The sequence below is a fragment of the Canis lupus genome, chromosome 1 (assembly GCF_011100685.1).
Source record: "Canis lupus familiaris isolate Mischka breed German Shepherd chromosome 1, alternate assembly UU_Cfam_GSD_1.0, whole genome shotgun sequence".
NCBI classification, from domain to species: Eukaryota; Metazoa; Chordata; class Mammalia; order Carnivora; family Canidae; genus Canis; species Canis lupus.
This window is the reverse complement of record NC_049222.1, coordinates 118,146,357-118,162,687: the sequence shown is the minus strand read 5'-3', so window position 1 is coordinate 118,162,687 and position 16,331 is coordinate 118,146,357. Positions and strand designations below refer to the sequence as shown.

The 16,331-nt window shown below is 58.8% G+C and overlaps 2 protein-coding genes across 2 annotated transcripts; both read left to right on the top strand.

Annotated features, from left to right (window-relative positions):
* The first annotated feature begins 338 nt into the window (after nucleotides 1–338).
* On the top strand, nucleotides 339–9,741 carry USF2 (upstream transcription factor 2, c-fos interacting). The gene is made up of 10 exons (XM_038529346.1): nucleotides 339–400; nucleotides 668–714; nucleotides 815–933; nucleotides 1,101–1,301; nucleotides 1,733–1,883; nucleotides 2,008–2,095; nucleotides 2,383–2,441; nucleotides 8,656–8,750; nucleotides 8,867–8,995; nucleotides 9,098–9,741. Exons 1-10 carry the CDS (start codon nucleotides 339–341, stop codon nucleotides 9,185–9,187), a joined length of 1,041 nt encoding a protein of 346 aa, XP_038385274.1. The 3' UTR covers nucleotides 9,188–9,741.
* Nucleotides 9,742–12,034: 2,293 nt separating this feature from the next.
* HAMP (hepcidin antimicrobial peptide) lies at nucleotides 12,035–13,091 on the top strand. The gene is given in 3 exon segments (NM_001007140.1): nucleotides 12,035–12,143; nucleotides 12,824–12,883; nucleotides 12,980–13,091. Coding segments are annotated over 3 exon segments (258 nt in total). The 5' UTR covers nucleotides 12,035–12,056; the 3' UTR covers nucleotide 13,091.
* Nucleotides 13,092–16,331: the final 3,240 nt, after the last annotated feature.

Below are 16,331 nucleotides of genomic sequence, written 5' to 3'. Positions count from 1 at the left end.
GGAAGGAGGCCCGAGGGCCGCGTGCAGCGGGCGGGGGGCGGCCGCGCTGCGTCCCGGAGCCGGGAGCCGCCGGGAGCCGGCGGGCGGGCGGGCGGAGGCGGCGGCGGCGGCTGCAGGAGCAGCGGCGGCGGCGGCGGCGGCGGCATCTCCTCCTCACATGACCCCACTGTTTGTCCCCGTGATCAGCGCGAGCGGCTCCCGTGTCTCCTCCGTCCCCTCCTGCCGCGCGGCGTGAGCGCCGGGCTCGGGGCCCCCCCGGCCGCCCGCCCCCTCCCCTCCCTCCCCTCCCCTCCCCTCCCCCCCCCGGGCCCCGCGCCCCCCCCGCCCCCACCCCCCCCATGGACATGCTGGACCCGGGTCTGGATCCCGCTGCCTCGGCCACCGCTGCTGCCGCCGCCAGGTAAGAGCGCCGGCCGGCCCGTGCCCCCGCGCGCCCCGGCCCCGGCCCGGCCCCGGCCCCTCGCCCGCCGGCCGGGCCGCCATGATCCCGAGCGGCCGCCGGGCCCGGCTCAAAATGGAGGCTGCGAGGGAGGGGGGCCCGCGCCGGCACCCTCGGGCCCGGTCCCCGCGGGCCGCGACGCCGCACCGGGCCGGGCGGGACGGGGCCGTGCACGGGGCCACGGGCGGGGGCGGGCCTGACCCCCGGCTTCCCCCGTCCTGCCCGCAGCCACGACAAGGGACCCGAGGCGGAGGAGGGCGTCGAGCTGCAGGAAGGTGAGCGCTCGCGGGGCCCACCGGGGCCGCGGCCGGGTCGGGGGGTCCGGGGGCGCCCGGGCCGCGTGACCACTGACCCCCCCCCCCCCCCCGGCCGCAGGCGGGGACGGGCCTGGGGCGGAGGAGCAGACGGCGGTGGCCATCGCCAGCGTCCAGCAGGCGGCGTTTGGCGACCACAACATCCAGTACCAGTTCCGCACAGAGAATAATGGAGGACAGGTGAGGCTGCGCGCCCCGAGCCGCGGCCGGGGAGGCCCGGGTGGGGGCGGCGGCGGCGGCGGCGGGCGGCGGGGAGGGGCGCGACCCGGCCGCGGCCCGGGCCCGGACCCGGAGCCGGAGCCGGAGCCGGAGCCGGAGCCGAGCCGCTGCTCTGCCGCCCCCTGCAGGTGACGTACCGCGTCGTCCAGGTGACTGACGGTCAGCTGGATGGCCAAGGCGACACGGCCGGCGCCGTCAGCGTCGTGTCCACGGCCGCCTTCGCGGGGGGGCAGCAGGCTGTGACCCAGGTGGGTGTGGATGGGGCCGCCCAGCGCCCCGGCCCCACTGCCGCCTCTGTGCCCCCAGGGCCCGCAGCGCCCTTCCCGCTGGTAGGTGCCCACCGCCCCCGGGGGGGGGGGGGGTGGCCAGGGGACACGATGCTGTTCTTGGGAATCCCCAGGGGGTGGGGCAAGTGAGACACCGCTGCTGCCTCTGGGCCGCCAGGCGGTGTGGGTCAAATCCCAGCTCTGCAAGGTGAAACTTGGGTCGGGAGCATTGGAAGACCTTTTTTCTCTTCTCCTTCTGTAAAATGGGAGTGAAGGGAACAGGAAAGTCTCTTAGAGATAAAAGCGGATCGAGGTATCAAGCGATTGCAGGGCATCCGCTGAGCCCCCGGGCTAGGAGACAGGACGGAGTGGCACACGTAGCCGTTGTTTCCCGTCCTCCAGAGGATGCGGTGAACCATGAGCCGCGGCAACAAGGGGACCAGTCGGCCAACAAAGACGGCTAAGGGTGGCCTCTGTGTCCTCCTACTCCCCAGGCCGTAATCCAAAATCCCTTCAGCAATGGCGGCAGCCCGGCAGCTGAGGCTGTCAGTGGGGAGGCACGGTTTGCCTATTTCCCAGCATCCAGTGTGGGAGATACCACAGCTGTGTCCGTACAGACCACAGACCAGAGCTTGCAGGCCGGAGGTAAAGGGAGGAAGGGGCCAGGGCGGAAGGCAGGGGAGGCAGCAGGCCTAGCAGGGAGGGAAGCCCCCCAACTGGTTCTGGCTGCCCCCCCTAGTTTTCACACTAACTCCTGCTTTTGCTGCAGGCCAGTTCTATGTCATGATGACGCCACAGGACGTGCTTCAGACAGGAACACAGAGGACAATTGCACCCCGGACGCACCCCTACTCCCCGTACGTGCGGGACACCTGGGCCCAGAAATGGGGGACCCTGGGAGGGTCTGGTGTGAGGGGGCCAAAGGAAGGGAAGGTGTTCTGGGATGGGAGCCAGACAGTTGAGCACAGAGCAAACAGCGTATTTTTTGGCCTTCTCTGCTTCTTGAATTAAGTAAGTAATTAGCGTTCTTCTCTTTTTTGCGTAAGAGTTTATCTCACAGAGGTAACTTTAAGTCTGACGTCTTAATAGATGTTTAGACAAATGGGACCTGAGATAACGTATGCCCATTTCTTTCCTCTTCTAGGAAAATTGACGGAACCAGAACACCACGGGATGAAAGAAGGAGGGCCCAGCACAATGAAGGTAAGGTCAGGATGGAGTTCCTGGGCTCCACGGGCACATCCGGGTGCAGTGCTTGGTGTCCCGGATCACTGGCACACCACAAGTGCATAAGAGGTGTTTGTTGGATGCTGGAGAAGGAGAAATAGGTAGAAGTGGGTTGTCAGGAACGTAGGCAGGAGGTGCGATCCGGAAGGCGTTTTGTCACGCTGGCTAGTGATCTTGAATTCACGGTCAACATCTGAAATGGCAAATTTCACGTTCACATACAGAGTTTCTGCTTATCTTGACAAATCAGTCTGATTTGGTTTCCCTAGAACTTTCCCACTGGCAGCTGTTTAGCTTGAGTCCCTCATTCCTCCATTCCCCTGCCACCTGACTTCCAGAAGCAGCTCTGGTGTGCCAGGGAACACATCTGAGATTGAAGCTCCCGGAAACTATGCCTCTGGCTGGCTGAGGCCAGAGCATCATGCTCTTCCGGGAAGCACCATATCCTACCCTCAGGTCCTTTTGGCCCTCGGTGCTGTCTCTCAGTCCTCCAACCCTCCCCTGCCCCCAGTCGGTAGCCACTGCAGTGGAAGAGGTAGCGTGCGAGTCCAGGGGAACATTTACACCCAGACAGTCGTGTCTCAGCAGATGTTTCCTCAAGGTGGTTCTAGGCTGGGCAGCGTGCACCCAGGCCAGGTCTTGACCCTGGTCTGCAGTGTGAAGGAGGCTGAAAGGAGTTGAGGCTGGTGTCTTCCCAGGAGAGCTGACCTTCATTCGGGAGTGCCTTTCAGGCAGAGGGGAGCACAGGCTGGAGGAAGTGCAGAGTGGGAAAGGTTGCTTCGGGGAGTGCTGGTTTGGTCATAGCAGAGGTTCCATGCGGAGTGCTTGGGGACAGGGGACCAGGGAGGACTCAGGAAGGCATTGAATGTCAGGGTGACGCCCCAAGAGCCTGAACGCGTTCGGTTGGCTGTGGGTCTTTGTGGCTATGATCTGAGCAGCTCACTGAGCTTGGCGTTCATGTATCTGTACCCCACGTCTGCCTGGGTTTTAGGCCCTTGGGTACCGCAGATGATAGAACAGATGACGTCTTGGCTCTCGCAGTGCTCGCAGTGGTGGGAGAGACAGATTACACTAAGCTCCAGGGGTGTGAGGTAACATGGGCCCCAAGAAGGAAGATAAAGCTGCGAGGGAAGGTGGAGAGTGATGGCGGCGTGGGCTCCGTAGGCCTCTCTGAGAGGTGACATGGGAGCAGAGGCCTGAACGGGCCAACCAGGTCCCTGGAGAAGAGTCGCAGGCAGAGGGATGGGCAAGTGCAGCCAGGCCAGAGCCGGAACAGACTCGATGTGTTTGAAAAAGAGCAGGATTCACAGAAGGAAAGAGGAAGTTGGTGGAGTTTCGGGAGGGCTGGCCGGGTCACGTGGGGCCTTGTAAGACCAGCATTCCTACTCCGGGGTTTTGGTCTAACTGGAGGGGAAGCCAGCAGAGGGGTTGTGTACAGAGGCTGGATGGTAAGGGTGATGGGACACCAGAGGCCGGGAGCGTGGGAGGTGACTGCGGATGCTGGCCTGAGACAGGGCACGGCAGGATGTAGGGGAGCGCGTCGGGGAGAAGATTCCAAGGCCAGAGAAGCGGGGTTTCATGATGGCGTCAGGTTGGTTTGGAGGGAAGGGGGAGAGCCTGAGCGTGGTTGGTGTGTCTGGGGGTGTCCCGGCTGCTTCTCAGTCCCTGCGCCTGCCCAGTGCTGCGTAAGGTGGTGTTAGCATGACTACTAACTGGGGCTCGTGGCGAGTTCAGCCCGTCCAGACGCACGAGGCCCCCAGTGGTGCTAAGGCCACCGCAGACACTTGGGGGGTCCCATCCAGCCACCGTCCACCCTCCGCCTTTCACTAGCTAAGTCTCTGCCAGGTCTTGAATGTTTCTCATCCTCCAGAAGACAGCGATCTTTCTCCGCACCTGTCCTTACATTCCAGCTGCACCCACCCTCTCTCCTAACCTGTGCCCTCCCACCCACCCTCTGCCCATCTCCCTGTACCTTGGCAGTCTGGCTCATTTCTCTACCAAAAGAGGTCTGTCTGAGGTCACCCGTGACGACCTCATTGCCAAATCCACTGACTCCCTTTCCTGTCTTTGCTCCAACCATCTGACCCTGCTTGTTCCCCTTTCGGGAATGTTCCTTTATGCTTTACTCGCTCTGCTCTTCCTGCCCGGCCTGCTCCTCAAAGCAGAGTTCCCCAGTAGCTCCGGGAAGCTTGTCAAGAATCACGAGCTCCAGGGCTGTCCTCTCTAGGTTCTGAACGAGTAGATCAGAGGGGGGCCCAGGAGCCTGTATTTCAACAAGGTGCCCTGGTGATTCTTCCCATTGGAGAGGCTGGGAAACTGCTTTGATTGTTGGCATCCCTTAAGGTCTGTCCTGCCTTCCATTGGCCTCAGGAGAGTTGAATCCTTAGGCCCAGGGATGGGCAACACCCCCAAAGCCTATCCCCAACTGTAGGTACCCATCATTGCTCCAGAAAGGAGTATGTGATTCGGACAAGGTGAGAACCGCTCCTTGGAGTCCTCCCAGGGCTCCCCCGCACCCCAGACCCTGGCTGTGTGCAAAACTGTTCTATTCCATTCTTCTCTCTTGAACTCCAGACCCATAGCTTGAACTGCCCATTAAAAATCTTCATTTTTAGACGTCCTTAGACATTTCATACTCAATTGTCCAAAACAAGCACAGCCCCCCCCCCCCCCCCCCCCCGCTGCCCCCCAAGCCTCCCAAAGGCTCCCATGCAACATTTCTTTTTCCAGAGTGGTAAAAGACACCCCTGTTAGAATTACCCAAGCTAGAACCGAAAGCCAGGGCCACCCTGCTCTGTCCCTTCTCCTTCCCTCACATCCTCGAACCCCAAGATTTTGTGCTGCAGTGGGCCTCAAATCAGCTTCTCTTTCTCCTTTTCCCTCTTTCCCACCGCTTCTTGGGACTGTAGGAGCCCATCCTCAGGCCCCACGGGGAACTGGAGCCCTTGTTGTGCCAGCCCATTGCAGCCGGGTCAGAGTTTGGGCCCACTGTGGCCGGGAGCCTCTCAGGAGCCAAAAATCCACATCTTTAGGTGAAATCTGATTTTTAAATGCAGGATGGATTTGCTTTTTCTATTTCATTAGTTTCTACTCTTAATGTTGCTAATTCATTCCATCTACTTTGGGTTTAATTCGCTTTTTTTTTTTCCTCCTAGCCTTTCAAGATGATTTAAACCTTTCTCTTTTTCCTAACACAAGCCTCTCTAGTTGCAAATTTCACTCCAGTGCTGCTTCAGCTGCATCCTATTTGGGATATATTGGTTTTCATTGTCATTTACTTTAAAATACTTTCCAATTTTCCTCCTGATTTTTTGTTTGACTCATGGGTTATTTAGATGTATCTTGCTTAATTTCCAAACATTTGTGGGTTTTTTGGATATTTTATTGTTACTGATTTTTAATTTAGTTCTGTTCAGAACTATCAGAAGCGTACTCTTACTGTATAATTTCGGTTCTTTGAAATTTGTTGAGATGTATTTTATGGCCCTGAATCTGGTCCGTGTTGTGAAAGTTCCCACATGCACTTGAAGAGGCTGCGAATCTCTGCTGTGGCGTGGAGGGTTCCCTCAGCATCAGCTGGGTCAAGGTGCTTGACACTGTTCCGGTTTTCTATCCTGATTTTTTTGTATACTTGTTTATCAGTTACTGAGAGGAACGTTAACATCTCCAAGTATGCTTGGGAGTTTGTCTACTTCTCCCATCTGTCTTGGCCAGATTTTGCTTCTGAATTGTTTTCAATGTTGTATGGCCTAACTGAAGCACTTCTGTGGAGTAGACGTGGCCTGGGTCTCAACTGGTCGTCCTCCATTCCATTTCCAACGTGCCAGGATGGTCTTTCTGAGCCACGGGCCGGACCACCTCCCCATCTGCTTGATGAAAGGGCCCAGACCCATTAGCAGGGCATTCAAGGCCTTCCCAACCTGGCCTTTGCCACCACCTGCCTCCGCCCCCTCCAGAGTATTTCCATGGCCCCATTTCTGCATTTCCTACACCTGTCTGCCTGACGCCCCTCAGAAACCAGCCCACATGTTCCGTCTCCCATCTTCCTCTGAAGGCTCACCACACCCCAGCCCCTGCAGAAGTCCTTGCCCTTCCCTGGCATTCCCCAGGCACTTGGTACAATCTTCCATCCTAATACATCTGCGGCGTCAGTATCCACCGTTCCCGCACGCCTCAAGGATGCTGTGAGCACCAGCCAGGCAGAGACCTGAGTCCACCATAGACTGTATGCATGGTTAAGGCAGGCAGCAGGGGCTTATTTTATTTTATTTTATTTTATTTGTTTATTTTATTTTATTTTATTTTTTATTTGTTATTTTATTTTATTTTATTTTATTTATTTTATTTTAATATTAGAGAGTGCACATGTGCACAAGAGAACAGGGGGAGGGGCAGAGGGAGAGAATCTCAAGCCGACTGAGCACAGAGCCCGACCCGGAGTTCAATCCCACGACAGATCACAACCCCAGCAGGAACCGAGAAAGGAGAGTCCTTTCTCTCCTTTCGAGCATGCCTGCTCGACCTACTGAGCTCCCCTGAGCACACTGGGCAGGAAAGCAAACAACAACTACAAAAGTCATGCCCGGCCCCTGGCCCCGCCCTCTGGTGGCCCGAAGGGAGGGATGGCAGGAGACCCCGCACAGCACAGTGGTGCCCTGGCTTGAGAATGCCAGACGATGTGCAGGGATGTGCAGGCAGCCGAGAAGCCCTCTGCTGACGCCTGGGGAATAGAGCACACTGCTGGGGACCCGGTGGGCGGTGCCGCTGGCCTGGGCCAGATTCTTGGCTCTTCGGTGATTTTTAGCCACAGAATTGGCAGGTCGTAGGACACGGCCATCCTCGGTGGGGAGGTTCAGCTCCCCCCAGCAGTAATGGGGCACTTGGAGGTGGGGAAGGACTGGGTGGCATTGAGCAGATGAAGCCAAGTGCCAAGAGCCCGCAATGGGATTTGCCTCTTAGGGGCCAGGCATGTTGTTTGTGAGAGCAGCAGGGTCAAGGGGCAGGTGCCAGCCTCAGAGGCCATGAGGAGTAAGGGGTGTGATTCTGGCCCACCCTCCTTTCTCACTCTCACCCAGACCCCCTTCTGGGACCCCCATCGGCACCACCCAGCCTGGAGAAAATACTCCTTTGCCCTGCTTTCCATATCCCACCTATAGGCTTAGTCTCACCACAAACACTACCTACAGTTGTCCATGAGCTGTCCTGGCAGGAGGGGTGAGGGCATGTGACAGTTGGGGCAAGTGACTGGGCTTTCTTGTGTGTCCACACCAGTGCCTAGTACTGTGCTTGGGAGGTAAGGAAGGTTCTGGCACAGCTTTGCTCCCGTAAGCGCTGAGCCATGGTCTTGGGCTCCAATGCAGGCAGCCCCGAAGCTGCTGTCATAAGGCCATTACGTGAGCTGGATGAGAAGCCCTAGAGAGAAGGCACATGTCCTGTCTGAACGGGGTTGCTGCCACTCAAGCCAGCTGACACTTTGGGTGAGATTGCTGAGTGTAATGGGACAAAATCACATATCTGGACTTTTCTAAGCAGAGTCTTCCATGAGTTCGCTCGCCCTGGCCTTCAGGGTAGGGTTTGCGTTGCCCTTGGGTGGTGCATGCCTGATGGGGCCAGGCCCCTGGGAGCCACAGTGCCGGCCTGGGCAGCTGGGGTCTTGCTGCTTGGGCTCCAGAGGAAGATTTTAACCAGGGGGTGAGACATGGTCAGACACGATTTTAAAGGTGAAGAACCAAAATTGTGGAGCCCAAAGCTCGAGAGGCCCGAGGACCGTGGAAAATCAGGCAGCAGCTGTGGAGGACCAGACAGGGGCACTGGGGTCCCGTGGGAAGGGGCTCTGACCCATTCTTGCCTCCCAGGAACATGAGCCACAGCTCTGCTTTGCAGAAGGCACCAATGATTATGTGAAGTTTTCAAACTTAAATCTTGGCTCAGATTTTTAAAAATATGCCTGGTGGGTAAACAAAATGCACCCGCTGCCTCCAGCATCGATTGTGCCTGAAGGTGTGTGTGTGGCCCCTGAGGCCGCACCGGGTTCCTCTTGAGAGGCAGTGTGAGGGGGTGCCAGGGTCTGCCCTCACCCAGACCTGCCTGGGGCAGGGGGTAGGGGGGAGGGAGCCCTTCCTCCTGCCTCACTGTCCCCGCCCGGGCGCAGGGAGCATGGCCTGAGCCCCTGCCCTTGTTACCCTTGCAGTGGAGCGGAGGCGGAGGGACAAGATCAACAACTGGATCGTCCAACTTTCAAAAATCATTCCAGATTGTAACGCAGACAACAGCAAGACGGGAGCGGTGAGTGCCCCCGGCCCTTTGGGAAAGGGGGGGTTCCTGGGCGCAGGCGCTGTCCCCTGGGGGCTGAGCCCTCCAGCGGTGCCCACCAGCAGTGCTCTTGCCCCTCCACCCCCCAGAGTAAAGGAGGGATCCTGTCAAAGGCCTGCGACTACATCCGGGAGCTGCGCCAGACCAACCAGCGCATGCAGGAGACCTTCAAGGAGGCCGAGCGGCTGCAGATGGACAACGAGCTCCTGCGGCAACAGGTGAGGAGCCGGGCAGGGCGCGGGCGGAGCAGCCGGCTGGGTGCGGGGAGCCAGCCCGCTCCTCGTCCACTGTCCTGTGCCCTGTCGTGTCCTGTGTGCCAGATCGAGGAGCTGAAGAACGAGAACGCCGTGCTCCGCGCCCAGCTGCAGCAGCACAACCTGGAGATGGTGGGCGAGAGTGCGAGGCAGTGACGCCCAGCCCGCGGCGCGAGGGGGCTTCTCCGGCCCCTGCTGCCCCTTCCCCAGCCCTTAGCACAGAGAGGGACAGACGCCCCTCCCCCAGCTGCGTTTTTTTATAGTAGATTTTTAACAAAACGGGGAGAAATAATGCATTTCTGTGGATAAGCTCCCACCGCTCTCCTCAACTTGAGAAGCGATCTCCTCCCTCCCCTGTCTGTCTCCCTTCTCTCGGCCCCCACTAAAGCCCCAGCACTTCTAGTGGTCTCGCCTGGAGGCAAGAGGGAGGAGGACACAGGCCCTGCCCTATCCCGCTGCCTCCTTGGTCTCTAGAGGTACTGAGACAGGGTGCTTTCGGGAAGGAGGGGAGCCTTTAGGGGGGCCACCCTGGGGCCTGGACCTGAGCAGGGAGGCCATGTCCCACCCCACCTCTTGTTTCTGGATCCCTGCTCCCCTTTGAGTGTGTGTGTGTGTTTTAATTTTCTTTATGGAAAAGTGGACGAAAAAATAGAGAGAGAGAGAGAGGTATTTAACTGCAATAAACTGGCCCCATGTGGCCCCGCCTTGTCTGTTTGTGTATCTGTCCATCTCGGGTATGGGGAGGGGGTCCGGGGTCTCTGCGGTGCTCCACGAGGGTGGTTAGTGCCTCGGCCGCTGTTTGTGTGGCTGTGTGCGGGTCCCTGCCATCGTCTCCCACCTGGTCCCCAGGCTGTTGGGCGGATGGGCGGAGAAATTAAGGAATGGATATCCTCTTTGAGGCTCCAGGTGCGCATATGTGGTGTGAGGGCGTGGGAAGCTAGGGTCAAGGACATGGCACATGTGTTTGGAGGAGAGGCTGGGGTCTCTCCTGTCATCTGTTACTAAAAACAGAACTGGCTCCTGACCCTGCCCTTAAGGGGTTGAAGCCCTCCCCTCTGTACCAGCCAATGGTGGGGCCTGGCCTTGAGCCCCCCACCCCCAGGAAGGGCAGATGGCCAGGAAGCCAGGCTTGGCCCGTCAGCCTGTCGCCTCATACTGTGGCTCTGGCGCCTGTACTGTGACCCCTGCCCTGGCTGATGACGAAACCTGGCCTGAGCGGAGATGCAGTGATGCGGGGTAGTGCTGGGGGACACTGCTGCTTCTCCCCATGGGTGAGTGTGGGCCCTTTGCTGCCTTCTGCTGCAGCCCGCGGCCCCATGCAACTCCCTGGACCTAGTCCGGCCGGCCTAGTCACCTGGCTGAGCCCTCCACCCGGTCCTAACCCAGATCCTCCCAATTGGTCTTCCCCCTGACAACCCCATCTCCCTTTCTTCCTCCATCTGAGGCCATCTTAGAGCCAAGGTGTGTGCAGCAGGAAGAGCCTCACGTGAGGTGAACGGGAGGCAGAGGGCAGGGAGCAGCCTTCACTCCCTGGACCCCACACCCCCCAGTTTTGTGGGTTTTGAGTGGGCCTTGGCAGCAGTTCAGGGCTGGGAAGAGTGTTCATTCCTTGGCAGCATTGTGCACAGGCTCTCATGCCAGAGCTGACCCAGGTGGTCCCAGAGTGAGTCAGGGAGGCAACATGCCCAAAGGCCTATGTGGAATCAAGGTTCGTGGTTCCCTGGCACATGTGCACCCAAAGACGGTTCAGAGTGGGTAGGAGTGAGGTTGCCACGGTCAGGCAACCTGGTTCATCTCCATCCAGTGACCTGCTGGAGAACCGGCTCTCCAAAAGAAAGGCCCAGGTTTGTAGTGTCAGCCGGTGTCTGTGCTTTAAATACACCATCGCTGGATGCAAGGTGCCAGGGTGATGTCTCACAACCCGCTGCTGGGACGGGGGCGCGTGATCACGGAGCCGTGGGACCCAGGCCTGGCACAGTCCCCTGTGGCCGCCTGTGCTTGTGGGGAGCCGGGAAAGCCAAATGGGGAGAACATGGGCCCCGGGTCAGGTTGCTCACGCTGGAATCCCAGTTCCTGCCTCTGCCTGAGTGAGCTTGGGCAGTTCCCCAATCTCTGCCTCCAGTTCCTCCCAGAAAGTGAAGAAAACAAGTCATGGGGTGGGCATGGTGCTAAGAGGGAGCAGGGTCTGGGCAGCCGGGCCCCTGGGGTCGGTGGCTAAGCAGGCAGCTCGGGCCCCGGCCCCTGAATATGGAGCAGAGCCCAGCACGGGGCAGGCAGGAGCTGCTCAGAGGACAGGTGGCACAGGCTGGGGTAACACAAAAGCGGGTCAGTACGTGTCTGCCGGCATAGGAGAGGCGGGCATCCGATGTCAGCCACTGCTAACCCTGGCCCAAAATGCACGGGGACGTTTTCCAGATACATTTTCTGATAACAGAAAACCACACTCGCTGGGGGCTTGTGCCGACACGAGCTGCTCCTGGCTGCCCCAGTGCTTCGCGCCAGAATCCCTGCCGGCGCGAAGGGAGCCTGAAGCAGTAGGAATTGTGCTGGGCACCCCCGAGGGACCCACAAGTGACAGCCAGCCTAGCCTTCCTGTGGACGCGGACATCCGGAAAGAGTGCAGAATAGAGGTCACCTCACCTGCTCATCGACCTGTTCGACTCTTGGGGCAAAGGAGGGGACTTTTATTTTCCGCCGTCAACAGATGATGCCATGTCAGGGAAAGTGTTTCCCAGGTGGCTGGCTAGAGGCGTGTGTCTGTGTGTGTCTGTGGCCCCGTCTGCCCCACCCCCTGGACACACCTCTGCTGGCTAAGGGTGACATAACACTGTTCCCTGTCACTCTGTTCCCGCTTATCTCCCGTCTTGTCGGCGCCACCACCTTCTTGGAAATGAGTTAGGACAAAGGGGAGGGGGCTCAGCACCCCCGCCTCCCCCAGAAGGACCCATAAAAGCAACCGAATCGGGGCCCCAGACACCACAGCAAGTCTGAAACCTGACAGCAGGACAGCCAGACGGACGGCACAATGGCCCTGAGCACGCGGATCCAGGCTGCCTGCCTCCTGCTCCTCCTCCTGGCCAGCGTGGCCAGTGTCTCAGTCCTTCCACACCAGGTGAGAGCCCATGGGGCCTGGGCCCGACCCGGCGGCCGAGACCCCGGGAGAGCCAGACCCTGGGGCTGGGGATCCCTTAGCACCACGCAGAGCTCAGGGACGGAAAAGGGGGGACGACGGACAGCTGCGTGAAGTGCAGGGATGGGACCCTGAGAACCAGGGCCCCGAGCCCCCTCCACCCGATGGACGGGCGGCCCGATGCCACCCCTGCCTGTGTTAAGTCCGATTCTGCACGGTGGGGATCATGCAACGAGCACGGGAGCCGAGAGAAGAGTTTTGCTCTCGCGGAGCTTACGTCTCGGTCAGGGAATTAGTGACCAGTTAAAATAAGGTGACTGTTTTAGTAAATGCTCTTCATGAGTAATGGAAAATTATGATGCTAGGAGAGCGACCACAAGGGGGGCCCTGCAGGCTTTCACTCTGAGAAGGCCAGTGGAACGGAACCGAGTGGATGCTGTTGCAGGCAGGGGGGGCATCGGGCTGGGAGGGCGCTGTCCCCCAAAGAGTAGCTGTGGAGAGAGAAGGAGACACACCTGGGATGTCCCAAGGGAAGGGGAGAAGCCGCACCGTAGGGCCGCTCCCAGGACACCAACTGAGCCCCGGGACACCGACACTTGGGCAGCAGGTGGGCGAGCTCCCCCGGGCCCTGGCCATGCTCACCACCCCTTCTGCTCCCGCAGACAGGACAGCTCACAGACCTCCGAGCCCAGGACACAGCTGGAGCCGAGGCAGGCCTGCAGGTGAGAGCACCTGCCCCCCTCTGAGCCTCCCCCGGCCTCCCCTGGGCCCCAGCTCCCATCTCTGGATCTCCGCTCACTCTCCCTTCCTCCCTGCAGCCCACGCTCCAGCTCCGGAGGCTAAGGAGGCGAGACACCCACTTCCCCATCTGCATATTCTGCTGTGGCTGCTGTAAAACACCGAAGTGTGGGTTCTGCTGCAGGACGTAGAGCGCCCCGGCCGCCCCCCTCCCCGGTGCCCCCTCCACTCCGTATTTATTCCTGCTTCGCCCTCCACCCCTCGGTGACCAGACTTGGAATAAAATGGCTGGTTCTGTCTGCTGTTTTCCATACTAGCCTGTCCACTGTCCTTTCTTCCCGCCCCAGGCCTGCACCGGAGGTTGGTTTCGGGCCCGGCCTGGTCAGGGCCAGCACTCGGGAGGGCGTGCGGGCTCAGTGTGGACGGGGCTTGGCGCAGGAGGCTCGGGGAAGGAAATCTGTTTCCTGTTCTTCCCTTCCTCCCCCTCTTCAGAAGCCCTAGAATCTCTGCTGCAAGAGCAGGGCCTGGAAGTTAAACCAAGTTTCCTCTCCTTGAAGTTTTCTTGAGACAAGGTTAACGGATTCAGAGTCCTCACAAGGGTGCTCACAGCAAGGTCCGGGGAACCCCTCGCAGGGCTCCACTGGGTGGAAACCACTAAGATGTTACTTGCCTCCCTCCCTCGCCTCCGTCATGGGTGTACAGGCCCTGCGATGTGGGGTCACCTCACCGCTCTGACGATAACGGCTTGGGTGCTCGTGCGCCTTGGGCTTTAAAAATATCCCAGTCTGTTTTCCGATACAGTAAGCAGCTGTCAATCAAACCCACTTGAGCAGAAGTGTTTTGGGGTGTCCTCCATAATTCTGCAGAGCAGAAAGGGGTCCTGGCACCAAGACGTCGGAGAACCGCTGGCCTTCCAGGCAGACACAGTGAAGGAGCAGGGGGCAGTGGCTGGGTTTCAGGGGAGCGCGGGAAGCTACGTCCTCTCAGGGAGGACACGCCGGCGCTGAGATGTGCTGGAGAATATCGCTCACCTCCACAAGGAGGTCAGCTCCCTCCCAATCTTCTCGAAACCGTATCCCTCTCAATTCATCCCATTTCCCCACTTTTGACAGAAACAGAAGATGCATTTCTCTCTTCTTAGCCCCTAAGAACACGTCAGCACAGGCATGGTGATGAACGGCCTTGGCTCTTGGGCCCCAGTGTCACATATGGATAGGGAAGCCTGGGTTAGATGGTTAGGGGGACCGGGAGATGGCTGTCATGGCCAAAGGCAGGCCAAACATAGCTAGAGCTTCTTCTCAGGAGAAGGTGGCCATGTTGATTTTTAGGTGAAATTTCTTGATTTTTAAAATATTGACAACTGATTAAAGGGATTTTATTTTTTAAATCAACATTCTGGGAGCCAAACTAAACCCAGCTGGGAGCCAGATCAATCCCGTCCACCACCCTCTGTCTTGTAAGCCACAAGAGGCCCATCGCCTGGAGAGGTTTTTCTGAATGGAGGGTGGGGAGAGGAAGGCAGGTGGACAGCATGGTCCATGGTCATGGACCATGAGCTTCCGGATCTTGCAGACATCTTCGTTCCACTCTGCAACCCCGCCTCCTCATCTGAAAAAGGAGAAGTTTCTGCAGTGTTCAGCTCCTCCCGGCTGTGCAGCTGCTTATGACTTATGAGCTGAGATGTGTGTGTCGCCCGTCTCCCAAACTTAAATGTTGAAGTCCCAGCTCCCAGCCCCTCAGATTGCAACCTGATTTGGAAATGGGGTCTTTATAGAGATAATCAAGTTAAAATGAGGTCAGTAGGTTGGACCCTAATCCAGTTGGACTGGTATCCTTATACAAAGCGGGGATTTGGACAGAGGCCTCTGTGAACACCATGGGAATGCCATGTGAACATGAAGACTGTCATCTATAAGCCAAAGGGAGAAACCTAGAACAGATCCCTCCCCACAGTGCTCAGAAGAATCAACCCTGCCAATATCTTGACGTCAGACTGTGACCTCCAGCACTGCGAGACAATAAGTTCTGTTTTTAGGCCACCCAGTCTGTGGTGCTCTCTCACAGCAGCCCTAACACACCTGCCCTGTTGAGAGGGCTCTGCTGGATCGGAGTGGTGGCTCCCCCTTCGGACAGGCCCAGGCTCCCCAGCGCCCCAGCCTCCTGTGGCCCAGGGACCTGGGATTGCAGATTTCAGCGGTAGTTGCAGGTGCTGCCTGTGGACACACTTGCCCGTGCACCCCTCCCCCAGGGTCAGCCTTCCATCCACACCTAGAGAGGCGATGGACTCCCAAACTGCATAGGCACATGAACCCAAGGGGGTTGGTGTCGAGGCTGAAGGCTGTGATCCAGGAGTACCCCAGGAGCTCGGCATCCTCCTCCAAAGCCCAGGCACCAAGACCCCTCTCTTCTCCAGGACCCAGGCGTTCAAGCCCCACCCCACTCTCAATGGGCCTTTGTCCCTGCCTGGGAAAGGCACGGGCAGAGTCTGACATCATGAAGCCTGAGGTGGGGGTGGGAACCCCCTCCCCCTCTATCCAGCTTTCTCTGACTCCACACACCCCAGTCTGAGGGATTTCCCTGCCCCTCACCCTCCCCAGCCCGGCCGGGTTCTCCCTTGGAAGAGAGGACCCCCTCCCTCTCCTCCAAAACTGCTCTGCCCTGAAGGACAGAAGATGCTCCAGCGTGACTCAACAGCTCGTGGTCAAACCATGACTATGCCCGATCACAGTACCATCGGCTCCCTCCGCCGCCCCCACACTCAAGCACATCGCAAGGGTCATGACCGATGGGAGGGGTGGGGGCGGGAGGAGGATCGCTGTGGAATCCGGAGTCTGCACACAGTGGGTCCTCACCCAGCTCGAAGGGTAAGCAGAGCCCTCTATAAGCCCCACTGAGCACCAGGCACTGTCCTAGGGGACAGAGGGCAGAGCAGACAGGCAGAAACCCTGGCTTCGGGGAGCTCCTGTGGGGGCAGAGAAGGAGGGTGCCCAGAGGGCAATGGGCAGATGTGCGGGGGGTTGTGGGCAGCATCTGGGTGGAGGGGCTTGGCTTGGTGAGCCGGGCAGGGCAGGCTTCCAGACGAAGTGGCATCCGGGTGGGGAGCCTGTAGGATGTGCAGGCTGTGGCCTGCGGCAGAGTGGGGTGTGGGATGGGGTGGGGGTCCAGGAGGAAGGAATGAGAGCAAAGGTTGGCAGCCAGAAGGTGCCGCTGGTTTTGAGGAATAAGGCGTTCAGTGGTTATGAACCTTAACTCTGTGCCAAGTGCCAGTCTGCAAACAGGATAGATTGGAAATAGGCAGGCGAAGCCCTTATCTTACTGGAGATCATGTTCTCTTGAGAGGAGACAATCAATCCATAAGGTCATTTCTGACGGTCAGAAGAGTCTGGAAAATGGATCAGGACGTCGGCACCAAACATGACCCAGGGAGTGGCT

Bases quoted from the DNA above. Each gene is read 5' to 3' on its own strand.
- USF2 (XM_038529346.1), top strand. From the start codon at position 339: ATGGACATGCTGGACCCGGGTCTGGATCCCGCTGCCTCGGCCACCGCT. The intron at 715-814 runs GTGAGCGCTCGC...CCCCGGCCGCAG, and splicing joins GGGCGTCGAGCTGCAGGAAG to GCGGGGACGGGCCTGGGGCG. The intron at 1,884-2,007 runs GTAAAGGGAGGA...CTTTTGCTGCAG, and splicing joins CCAGAGCTTGCAGGCCGGAG to GCCAGTTCTATGTCATGATG.